This window comes from Balaenoptera ricei, chromosome 20 (assembly GCF_028023285.1).
Source record: "Balaenoptera ricei isolate mBalRic1 chromosome 20, mBalRic1.hap2, whole genome shotgun sequence".
Lineage (NCBI taxonomy): Eukaryota > Metazoa > Chordata > Mammalia > Artiodactyla > Balaenopteridae > Balaenoptera > Balaenoptera ricei.
The window spans coordinates 14,720,852-14,733,398 of record NC_082658.1 but is presented as its reverse complement, the minus strand read 5'-3'; the positions used below and the strand labels follow the sequence as shown (position 1 = coordinate 14,733,398).

Sequence of the window (12,547 nt, the reverse complement as noted above, 5' to 3'; positions counted from 1 at the left end):
GGGCACTGGGAAATAGCCATGATTATAAACGCCAAACATAGAAACTTAAGTGACCCATTAGAGGGGCAGGATATTTTCAGTTAAGCACAACGTGGAAAGAAATATTTTTTTTTATTTCTTGTACTCATTGTATTAAGGATTATAAGAGACCAAAACAGAGCAACCTTTTTTGGCTGTATGCAGTGAGTCTCTCTTGGCTGTATGTAATGAGGCTGTTTTTGCCTTAAAGTTTGCTCACTCTAATTTCTGAAAAGAAAGAATTGCATGAAATTGAGATTAAATTTACAAGTTAGAATTTCTTCTCAAAATTGATAATGTTCTCCCTAAAAAGTATTCTTTTATATGTCAAAACCACAGTCTGTATTTAGGGAATGCAATTATTATAAAAACCTATCCCTCTTATTAAATATCTAAATATGACATGACCTAAGGAAAAAAGGTTCTCCAATATTAATTTGTTAGTTTTGCAATGGTGTAAATGTAATATTAGTCAACCTTCTAGGCCATATCTTTCAAAAAGAGACACATCATCACTTCGGAAACCAACACCCTACTGCTGTGTTCTGCAGGTGGTTTATAAGTCTGAGATAAAGAATTTACTCATGAATATAATTCACAATCACATGTCATACACTCAGACATAAACCCAAGAACCTTTTGAAATCTTCAGGAAGCTTCTCATTATAGACATGTGTAAACTTAGTGTGCAAGAATGGCACTGAATTAAATACAATCGTGCCTCAGCATCCAAGGGGGCCTGGTTCCAAGACCCCCGCAGATACCAAAATCCACGGATGCTCAAGTCCCTCATATAAAATAGTGTAGTATTTGCATATAACCTATGCACACCCCTCCCCCATATACCTTATTATTTTTAAAATATTTATTTATTTATTTATTTATTTATTTTGGCTGCGCTGGGCCTTAGTTGTGGCATGCGGGATCTTCGTTGCAGCATGCGGGCTCTTAGTTGCAGCATGCACGCGGGATCTAGTTCCCCAACCAGGGAGCAAACCCGGGCCCCCTGCACTGACAGCATGCAGTCTACCCACTGGACCAGCGAAGTGCCCCCACCCCATATACTTTAAATCATCTCTAGATTACTTATAACACCTAAGACAGTGTAAATGCTATGTAAATGGTTGTAAATACAATGTAAACGCTATGCAAATAGTTGCCAGCATGAAGCAAATTCAAGTTTTGCTTTTTGAAACTTTCTGGAATTTTTTTCCAAATATTTTTGATCCGCAGTTCGTTGAGTACAGGGACGGGGAACCTGAGGCTATGCAGACTGACTGTATACTCCTCGTCATGTGACAAGTACATTCTTGGAAAAGAAAGAGCATCCAACTTGCTTAAGAACACTCAGCAAGGCAAACATCCCAAGTGCAATATGCTGACTCTAAATGCCTCATTCTCCCATTCTTTCCCAGGGCCCCTAGTTCAGGGTATCTAGCTAGTCACCCAAAGTAAAACCCCCGGAAGGTTACCACCTAGGGGTGTTGCTCACAATGCCACCCTTGGACTCAGTGGCACACACAAGGCCCTGCCAGGAGCTCACTTACCCAGACCCCCATGCTGTAAGTCCAATTAGCTTCTCCTAACATTTTGGTCTTCCCCCAGCTTTCATGCGTTCACATGTCACTTTATTATGAATGCAGGTGGCAACATCTTTCTCCTAATTGCTGCTTCGTATTAGCTATGAATTCCCATCATTAAGAACAAGCAGGCTTTGGAGAAGGTTCTGAGAGTTATTCTGTGGACTTTGGGACAGCTCTTTGGCCTCACAGAGGCTTCGACAGCTTCTCTTCCAGACAGTAGAGCTGCTGATTGGTGGGGTTAGGGGGGAGGTGGTAGGGTACCATGAGGCCTAACCAACCCCACAGCAGTCTTTGACAAGAGTTCCTACTTGGCTGCAAAGTAGTCTTTTTGGCTCACCAGCCCACACACTCATCACTGCTGCAGTGTCATTTGTAAACACAAATGTCTGCAATATGGATGGAATAATAAAATCACCTGGATAAAGTACAGAAAAGCTTTACTTTTCTCCCCCCTTTCCTTGTCATGTGAAGGCACATCAAAAAAAAAACAACTGCAACACTCCTTGAATTGTTTATGAAGCCAATAAAGGAACCAGACTCTCAGTCCAGGCTGCAAGGACTGCTTGGGCCCATCGATGAGAACTTCTATGGTTCAGAGGTTTAAAACCACATGGTCTCCTAAAACAGTCCCGAGCACCAAGCTCCCCGCCTGACTGGTTCATGGGCTTCCAGATGTAGTCTACTTAGGGTAGGAAGTGTGCAGGATCAAGGGGCTAGGCCTCTGTACTAGAGAGTTTTATCACAGAGTGAGGTTTTATAGCCTCCTGTATCAGTGAATGTGTAAAATTTTTTTCCATACCTGCCCTCAAGAATTGCATCATATCCTTTATAAAAAACCAACTAAACCGCATCAGATGCACAGAAAATAACTCAAACCAGCTGACGAATCCCCAGAATCAAGCCATATTCAAAAAGTGACTCTTTCAACTCCCCCCAGAAACAGGTTCACAGAACCGTTTTATAAAGAAACCAAGGCCCGGGACTTCCCTGGTGGTGCAGTGGTTAAGAATCCGCCTGCCAATGCAGGAGACATGGGTTCGAGCCCTGGTCCGGGAAGATCCCACATGCCGTGGAGCAACTAAGCCCGTGCGCCACAACTACTGAACCTGCGCTCTAGAGCCCGTGAGCCACAACTACTGAGCCTGCATGCCACAACTACTGAAGCCCATGCGCCTAGACCCCATGCTCCACAACAAGAGAAGCCACCGCAATGAGAAGCCTGCGTACCATAATGAAGAGCAGCCCCCCACTCGCCGCGACTAGAGAAAAGCCCACGTGCAGCAACGAAGACCCAATGCAACCAAAAATAAATAAATTTATTAAAAAAAGAAACAAACAAAAAAAATTTATCCCAGGCATCAAGGGCGAAACACTTTCCTTTAAAAAAAAAAAGAAAGGAAAAAGAGTCAGTCCTGCATGGCTCCCCTACTCACTAGCTACGTGACCTTGGGCAAGTAACTTACCCTCTCTGTGCCATCGTGTCCTCATGAGCACACAACTTAACTGAAAAGGGTTGTGATGAGGATTAAATGAGATAATATACCCAACACTCAGCCCTCTGTCGGTGCTCAGCATCGTAGTGCTGCCTTTACTGTTTCAATGATCAGATCAAAACAACCACACTGTGCTATATTATAACTTTGGCATCCTCTGTGTAGGCAGTAAGTTCCTGATTAATCAGTAGACTACTTAGTAAATTGGACTCAGCATTAAAGATTGACTGGATTAAAAGTAAAATCTTCCCAAGACAATTAAGAGCTCAAACCAGTTTAAACTGAATACTGCAGTCAGTCATTGGGCACTGGAGTTAACGTAAGTACCATTTTTCTTTGCTAAAGTTAGCACTAACTTCCTTAGAGGGCATGTAATTCAGATAGTCACGGCACCACCCTATCAAAAAAGCTTAGCAACCATGCATAATGAGTCACTTTTGCTCCACTTCTTATATTAATGCTAAGCTTAAGTGTGTCATAGCCTCAAGATTCAGCACCAGCTTATCTTAAAAAAGAAACAGTCTCATAACATATTGCCATGTGAAAGGGGGAAAAAAAAAAAAGACTGAACTGCAAAACACAGGCATACCTCATTTTATTGTGTTTCACTTTACTAGGCTTCACTGATGTTGTATTTCTTGCAAATTGAAGGTTTGTGGCAACCCGGCATTGTCAGGTGATGGTTAACATTTTTTAGCAATAACTTTTTTAAAAAATTTATTTTACTGAAGTATAGTTTACTTACAATATTGTGTAGCAATGAAGTATTTTTAAATTAAGATATATACATTGTTTTTTTAGACAGAATGCTATTGCACACTTAACAGAGGACAGTATAGTGTAAACAAAACTTTCATATGCACTGGGAAACCAAAAATTCGTGTGACTCCCTTACTGCAATATCTTGCTTTCTTGTGGTGCTCTGGAACCAAACCTGCAATATCTCTGAGATACGCCTATATATGATCCCATTAAATCAAAACAAAAAGAGTGCATGAGTGTGAATGTGTGTGATATATGTACTCATACATGCAGAAATGTAGGAAAAAACAAGGATATATACCAAATATATATGTACATATATGTATATATTATATATTAACTATAATTCCTTCCCACTAGTGTAATAAAGAATATCTTTTTCCTTTGGGTTTTCTGTGGTTTTTTAAACATTGATCGTGCATTTTTTTTAAATAAGGAAAAAAGGTTATGAAATTAAAAAACAAAACAAGACAAATAGTATTTTGGACCCTGAGAGTTCTTCCCCTTGTTTTGTTGTGGGGTTTTTGTTTTCGTTTTTGTGTTGTAATAAATAGAGATCATGGTGCCATTTTTTGAGCACTCATTTAAACAGAGAGGAGGACAAACCTATTAACAGAGAAACCAAACAAGCTTTGAATTATAAAAAAATTATCAGGGCTTCCCTGGTGGTGCAGTGGTTGAGAATCTGCCTGCCAATGCAGGGGACACAGGTTCGAGCCCTGGTCTGGGAAGATCCCACATGCCGCGGAGCAGCTGGGCCCGTGAGCCACAACTACTGAGCCTGCGCGTCTGGAGCCTTGCTCCGCAACAAGAGAGGCCGCGATAATGAGAGGCCTGCGCACCGCGATGAAGAGTGGCCCCCACTTGCCACAATTAGAGAAAGCCCTCGCACAGAAACGAAGACCCAACACAGCCATAAATAAATAAATAAATAAAAATTAAACTTTAAAAAGAATATCACCAAACATTCCGAGAAGCAACAACAACAACAAAATTATCAAAAAAACAGAAAATAACAAGTGTTGGCAAGGATGTGGGGAAACTGGAATCCTTGTGCACTATTGGTGGGAATGTAAAATGGTACAGCCACTGTGGAAAACAGTATGGCAGTTCCTCAAAATATCAAAACTAGAATTACCATATGATCCAGCAATTTCACTTCTGGGTACATACCCCAAAGAATTGAAAGCAGGGTCCTGAAGACCTGTTTATACACCCACGTTCATAGCAGCATTGCTCACAATAGCAAAAATGTGGAAACAACCCAGTGTCCACCAACAGATGAATGGATAAGCAAAATGTAGTAAGTATAGACATACAATGGAATATTATTCAGCCTTAAAAAGGAACAAAATTCTGCAATATGCTACAACAGGTAAGAACCTTGTGGACATTATTCCAAGTGAAACAAGCCAGTCAAAAAAAGACAAATACTGTGTGATTCCACTAATATGACATACTTATAGTATTCAAAATAAAAAAAACCAGAAAGTAAAACGGTGGTTACCAGGAGCTAAGCAGAGCGGAAAATAGGGAGTTATTGTTTAATGGGTTTAGAGTTTCAGTTTTACAAGCTGGATGGTAGTGATGGTTGTACAACAATGTGAATGAATATTAAATATAATACCGCTGAACTGTACACTTAAAAAAGGTTAAGATGGTAAATTCTGTTATGGGTATTTTACCAAAATTTAAAAATATATATACAAAAAAGTGTGTATGTGCCTATGACTTATGACCTATACAAGCTACAGCTGTACTTCTATATTGTGTATACTGTGAAACATACAACAAACAAAAACTTTTTAAATATGCAGAAATAAACACAAATGGAAGTTCTAGCAGTTTCTTTCTGCACCCTAGTGGTTTGCCTTGGGCACCCCTCAGGAGGCCCAAATCCTGAGATCTGACACGCATGGGAAGGTGATGCCTCCTTCTCGAGCCCAGACCCCACTGTGCACAGAGCAAAGAGTACTGCCAGCAGTGGCCCACCCCTGATGTTAGTCTGCCTTCTCTTCCTCCGTCCCTTCTCTTGCATTCCAGGAGTATTTAACCCTGCTCCAAGGTCTCAAGAATATTTAATCCTAACAGACTCAGCTATAACGAATCCTCAGCAAGTAGCAAATCCCTGGCAAATTTAGAGAGAGACCGGAATGGAAACTGGATGGAAATGCTACTCTCCAGAGCCATGGAGAGCCTTGAAAAACCACATGGTGAACTGGCAAAACTTGAACTAGAATGAGGTTTACCAAACAAGTCTCTTGGGTGCCTGGAGAATGAACAGATCCCAAAGTCTTAAAAACACTGCTTGGGCAAAAACCTGTGACAATGAACTAAAAGAATAAAGTCAGATCTAAAATGAGGCTGGATGCCAGCCAGCTACTGCGGAGAGGCTTACCTTCAGTATCTCAGGTTCTTTGATATCCAGAGACCTTGGGTTCCAGTGTTGTAGATTTTTATGTAATCTGTGATATTTATGAGCACTTGGTGGTGTAAAAAACCAAATCATGCAAACTGCAGTCATGAATCCAAGGCCAATGCCCAGAAAGAGTCCACTCACGTAATGGGGGAGGGGGAGGATGAGGTACGCATAGACACACACGACAAAGAAGCCCAGTGTCTTCACGGGCAATTCGGGGTGCTGCACGGCCGAGTCCGCCTCATCACTGTCCAGAGCCGTGCCATCGTCCGCCAGCACCTCTGGCTTGAGAGGGACTTCTGGGAGCTTCTCAACTTTACTCTCTCCCTCCATTTCCAAATCAAAGTCCTCAGTGTACAGCTCGCAAAACTCTTCATCCTCTTTGCTCACCAAGGCAGACAGAGAGCATCTCTCAAGAACCAGAGAGCCGGTCTTCAGGCCTGCCTCCTTCAGACTGCTCCCCTGAGAACCCTTCGGTTCTGCCTCCCTCGCAGGGTCCTCGGAGGACTGTGGGGGGTCCCTCCCGGGGACGCCAGGGTCGCTCCCCAAGCCCTCCCCCTCGGAGTCACACTCCTCCTCCTTGATGCTGTAGTTGTTATTGCTTTCCAAGTGACCGTTCAGGCTGGACAGATTGGAGAGCTCTGAAGCACTTGAAGATAAGGCTTTGGGCCTATGGCTGCCACTTTCTTCCCCTATAATTTTACTAAAAAGCTGAAAAGGGTCATATATGACTTCGGAAAGGCGTCGCTTAGTGTCTTCGATTTTCGCCTCCATTTCGGGCACTTTAAAAAAGGAGCGTGTATCGGAAGGCGACGTCAGAGGGGAAGAGGGTGCAGTTTTGGAATCTCCACCTGTGTTTCGTGGCTGCGTGAACTGCTTGAACAGGTGTAAATTCAGCTTGGAGTCAGGTGGCTTGTGCGACACGTTATCTGACTCCTGCCTGGAGGTGTCGGTGGACAGAGACTTGACTAACGTCTTCATCAAGTGCCGGTGCCGTGGGGCGTGGGGGGATTCTTTTGGCTCCACCTCGGTCGACAGGGACTTCACGAGGCTCATGAAGGGCTTTGCGCTGGAAAGGGTGGAGGACGAGGCACTGGATGGGAGGATGGGAGACCTGGAAGGCGAGGACAGCGGGGAGGAAGAACTGGTTTTCTGCTCAGAAAGGGACGACACGCTGGGAGAGCTAGCTAAGGGCCCCGACGAAGACGAGCCCGGGGACAGAGCCAATGGCACCGTACTTAATACTTGTGCTACGGGAGGAGGGGGCTCCAGCAGCTTTGCAGTGTTCTCGGAGACGGGCAAGATGGCCGGGGACACGGACAGTCCATCTGCCAGGATGAGCTGGGCGCCAGGGCCAGCGGGGTCATGGCCACCCTGGGGTTCAAGATAGAGGTCTTCCTTGGCTTCGAGCCCCGTTACAATGCTTTGGTCGTCCAGCCCCTCCTCCAGGTACTCCCTGAACTCCTCCTCCTCTTCCTCCTCCTCCTCCCCGGACGCCGAGAAGTGGATGGCGATAGTGTCTCGGGACACGGACCTCTGCACGTGCACTCTGGGGGCTGACGGTTTTGGCATGTCAATGGTTTTTCCGGCATGGCGACCATTCAGACTTGTCATCGCCGGCTTCACAAGGGCTCAGGCTCTGTGAAAACAGCGAGAAAACCAGAAGTCAGAAAGCGGTTTCTCCACGGGAGACGCTGTCGTGCGTGGACAGGAATGCAGGTGAAGCTCCCTTCTCAGTGGTGATTATGCTTTTACTTGGCAGATGGCCACTGTTTCTACTTGAGCAGGTTTAATGGCTTACTTTTCATCAGATAAATTCCAGTTAGGCATTCTCTTTTATGAGCAAACTACAAACCAGTGTTATAAACGCCATACAATCTGTTTTCCTTCACAACATCTAACTCATCGTTTCCTCCCTCTTAACTGGCTCATTTCTATCAGTAATTCTACATTGCAAGGCCTGAAAGACCGGCACAACAGTTGCTACCAGTATTACTTCAGAAGCCCAACAGGATAAAATGCAGCATCCTGGCGATTTTGAGGATCTTGGAATAAAAATTTCACCAGTGGTTTTCCAGCTATAAAAAGCTAATCCTGGAGGGTTACTGCTTTCATTGCAATTTTCACAGCAATCCTAACAATTCTTTTGTGTCTCCCACCAACGCTCATATATCTTGCCACTGCATATAAGGAGCAAAGTATCCAAGGGTGGTAAGGGAAATCTGTGAACTAACTGCTGTGATCTGTCAGCTTCTTTATTCCCCAAGTGGTAGGTACCCTCAGGCCAGAGTATTTAGGCAGCCATGAAGACATGGCCATTTTCTGAGGCTTCAAGATAAAGCAAACTTGTATTTTAAACTGAATCCAAGAAACAAAGGGCAGGAAAATGAAGTCTCAATGCTGCAACCCACCATCAACTGAGAACTCTGCTAAGAGCTAGGGCGAGAGACATGGAGGCTATGCTTTCTGCCCTTCAGGAGCTTAGTTGCTGGAGAGAAAACAGACACCTGAAAAGCTGGGCAGAAAAACAAAAGAAGCCAAGCGCACCCTGTGACACCCAGTGCATTACATCTCCCCCTATTCACTTACGGCCCATTTATTGGGAACAAGGCTTCATGACAGGTCCTACAAGAGGGAAATGAACACAATCTGGAAAGAAACCCTGTCAAAGGAGCTAAAACGCACTTGAGGACTGACCTTCAGGCGTTCTGAGGAGGGTGAGAGCAGCGTGGACGGTAGGACACCCGCTCGCTCTTTTAAACTGAGGGGTAGGTTGTGGCTAAATGGGTGTGATTAGAAAGAAGGGACAAAGGCACGAAGATGAGCACAGGCATGGTGTGTCCTGACACATGGGTCTATGCTCCATGTCCAGGATGGAGGGTGGGTGTTGGGGAGCCGGGGGAGACCACCAGTACGAGAGAAGCATCATGCGAGAGAGGAAAGAGCAGCCTTGGGACCAGGAAAGAGGGCTTCTGATACTTGCTCCTTTTCCAGCTGATTCTGTGGGACCTTGAACAAGCCAAGACCTCTATGGGTCTCAGAATCTTCATCTGTTAAATGAGGCACCAAGAGTCCTTTCCAAATCTAAAACCCTACGTTTATGTTTACAGGTGATAGTACACAACCCAATCTGATATACTCACACAAGTAATCTGCCATAGACAATCAACATGATGTTGCTTGCTTGTTTCTTTTTTTTTCTTTTTAAAAATACTTATTTGTGGGCTTCCCTGGTGGCGCAGTGGTTAAGAATCCGCCTGCCAATGCAGGGGACACGGGTTCGAGCCCTGGTCCGGGAAGATCCCACATGCCGCAGAGCAACTAAGCTCGTGCGCCACAGCTACTGAGCCTGCGCTCTAGAGCCCGTGAGCCACAACTACTGAGCCCAAGTGCCACAACTACTGAAGCCCATGCGCCTAGAGCCCGTGCTCCACAACAAGAGAAGCCACCACAATGAGAAGCCTGCGCACCGCAATGAAGAGTAGCCCCCGCTCGCCGCAACTAGAGAAAGCCCGCACACAGCAACGAAGACCCAACACAGCCAAAAATAAATAAATAAAATAAATAAATTTATTAAAAAAAAAAAATACTTATTTGTTTATTTATTTATTTGGCTGTGCCGGGTCTTAGTTGCGGCACACAGGATCTTCGTAGCAGCATGCGGGATCTTTAGCTGAAGCATGTGGGACCTAGTTCCCTGACCAGGGCTCAAACTACCAGGCCCCCTGCACTGGGAGTGAAGAGTCTTAGCCACTGGACCACCAGGGAAGTCCCTTGGTTATTTCTTTAATTTGAAAAACTCCTATAGTTAAGTCTTCCACCAAATACTCATGTTCAAAATGCTAGGAACTGATACTACCAACAAGAGAAAAGGTAAACCTGTGTGTGTGTTGAGGGGATTGGGGGGGGAACCTGGGGCGGGTGGGCAAGAAAAACTATTTCCTAGAAACAGGAAATAACCCAGCGATGACAAGAATTACAGTTCAAGGGCCCAGTCACAACAAGGACACATCTGAAACAACACATTTTCAGTATCAACACTTGAGAGAAATTACTTTCATAAAAATTTTTCAACAGAGTTTTGCCCAAGCTCATTCATGACCCTCAGGCTCTCCTATCCCCATTGGATCCAAGAAAAGGGAATGATCTCTATCAATCAGACAAAGCAATTTAAATCCAGGAGCTGGCAGCAAGCTAGAAAGACACAGCCTCGGGTCCAGGACAATCCTTCCCTGTTATCTAAAAGCCAACAGGTTTGTTGGCTTAGTGAGAAGAAAAATACCAAGCGCAACACACATTTTTCATTTAACTGTCACCTCCTTTTATAAGGGTAATTTTAAAAGAAAATTACAGAGCTAATTTAAAAAGTTTGGTACTTGATAATTCTCAATAGGCTGAAAAATCAGCTTTATTTAAATTGCTTTAATAACATAAAGGATGATCTGAAAGGCTCTGCTGCTCTGAGGCTGCTTCACTGGTAGTAAAAGTGACTGTGGGCACAGGTGCACATACAGAGAGCATGACTCGGGGGCTGAACAGTGTCAGTCGGTCCTCTGAGGAGCAAGGCAAGAGTGGAGAGGCTCTTTTGCAGTTGAGGGTGGGATGGCCTGGGAATCCACAGGCAAAGTCAGGCCCAGTCCAGGGTCACAGGGCCAAACAGCAGTGTGTCCAGGAGCCTGCAGTCTCAGCAGCCAGGGTCCTGGAGAACAGTGAGCTGGCACCTGCCCAGGAAGGGCCATCAGGGGCTGATCTGCCCAAACCTCCAACACATAGTCGGGCCCCCTGACTTGCCGGTTAAAGGGACCTCTGCTGATCTCTGACTAGACTGTCTTAAGGTCTTGTTGGGCTGCACCCTACAGGCCTACAGCCCTGTGCTCGCCCAGCTTCAAGACAGAAGAAAGACCCTGGAGGCAGCTACGGAGACATCAACGGTTTAACGGATGGGGAAGCTTAAACATCTGAAGCAAGGTTCTGGAGCGACACCCCACCTGGGTGGTGGACGGTGGGCAGGACACGGCAGCAGTCTTCACTCGCAGGGGGGAACGGGAGACGGCCAGTTATAGGGGGAACTTACGTCAGGTTTGCTCATTGGTTACCAGGGAAACTAGCAGTGGGGCGTGCCCCTCACCGCCCTTTTCGTAAGAACAGACACTAACTGGGGCCTGGGGCAAGCATGCAGGAAGGTCAGTCATGTGAGTAGAGTGTGGGCGAAGCAGGCGCAGGTCGGGCTGGGGATGTACAGAGAGCAAGAGAACAGCCATCTTGAGTGGCCTGACCGCAGAGGTCTGTGTCAGCCAACTGGGCCTGAGCTGGGCCCCAGAGAGAGCTAGGTGCCAGGCAGCCAGCGGAGTAGGTAGTCTGGCTCACCATGGCTAATGTCTTTCACCAGGGCTCAGGCAGTGGCTTCAGAGGTTTAGAGTAACCTCCCCCAAATCCACGCTGACCAAAGTCTAGCTCCACCTCACTAGTTTTGTACTAAAACATGCCACGTGAGGCTAGAGCAGCACTACTACTTTTTAAATATACGAAAATCTTAGGGCCCTGTTTGCTTATCCGCAAATGAGGGGGTTAGACCAGATAAACAAAGACTGCTTCTAGGACCCAAACTGCTGGATAACTGTGTGTCCTGGAACTCGGGTCCCTGGTTTGGGTTCTAGACAAACCATCGAGTGGCCACTCCTTCCTCCTCCTGGGGAGTCCTCCAAGCCTGCTCCTCTCCATCCTTCAATGGCTGGCGGCTGGGGCCAGTAAAACTGACCCTCCCACAGTCACAGCACTGCAGGACAGCCAAGGTCAAGAGGAAGAGCACCTACCTGACTGTCGTCCAGGAACTTTACGTGGTTGGTCCAAGGACACAGCACTGAATGAGGAGGGGACGGGGAGACGGTTAGACACGGGCTTTTGACACTCATGTCCTGATGCCTTTGCCACCACAGCAATCTGCCTCCTCAAGCATGTCATGGACACTCATTATGATTGCTTGTCCTGGCCTTGGTACCCGCCCTCCGTGCTCTGGCATGAACAGCTCTACCAGGAACTAAGAGCTCAGTTCTCAACAGCTAGCATGTGATTAGCAGGATTGGGAAATAAGAATTCGTTATCCATCTGTCAAGCTAGCATCATAAAAAAGTAGACTCCTGTCCTCTACTATCTCAATTCAATTATAACCAGTCTCAAAAAAAAAAAAAAAGGGACAACGTTATCTCAAGCCCTCAGGAACTGAAATGTCAAAAAAGGTCATTTCTCACCCAACAGGTCTCCTTCTTCCAAAG

The 12,547-nt window shown here is 45.6% G+C and overlaps 1 protein-coding gene across 2 annotated transcripts in view; it reads right to left on the bottom strand.

Annotated features, from left to right (window-relative positions):
- Nucleotides 1-12,547, bottom strand: part of TEX2 (testis expressed 2) — a 108,827-nt gene that overhangs the window by 53,634 nt on the left and 42,646 nt on the right. For both annotated transcript variants that reach the window (XM_059907097.1, XM_059907098.1), the window contains exon 2: nt 6,255-7,914. In XM_059907097.1, the coding sequence (XP_059763080.1) occupies nt 6,255-7,889 (1,635 nt within the window). In that variant the 5' untranslated portion in view covers nt 7,890-7,914. The remainder of the gene's footprint in view (nt 1-6,254; nt 7,915-12,547) is intronic.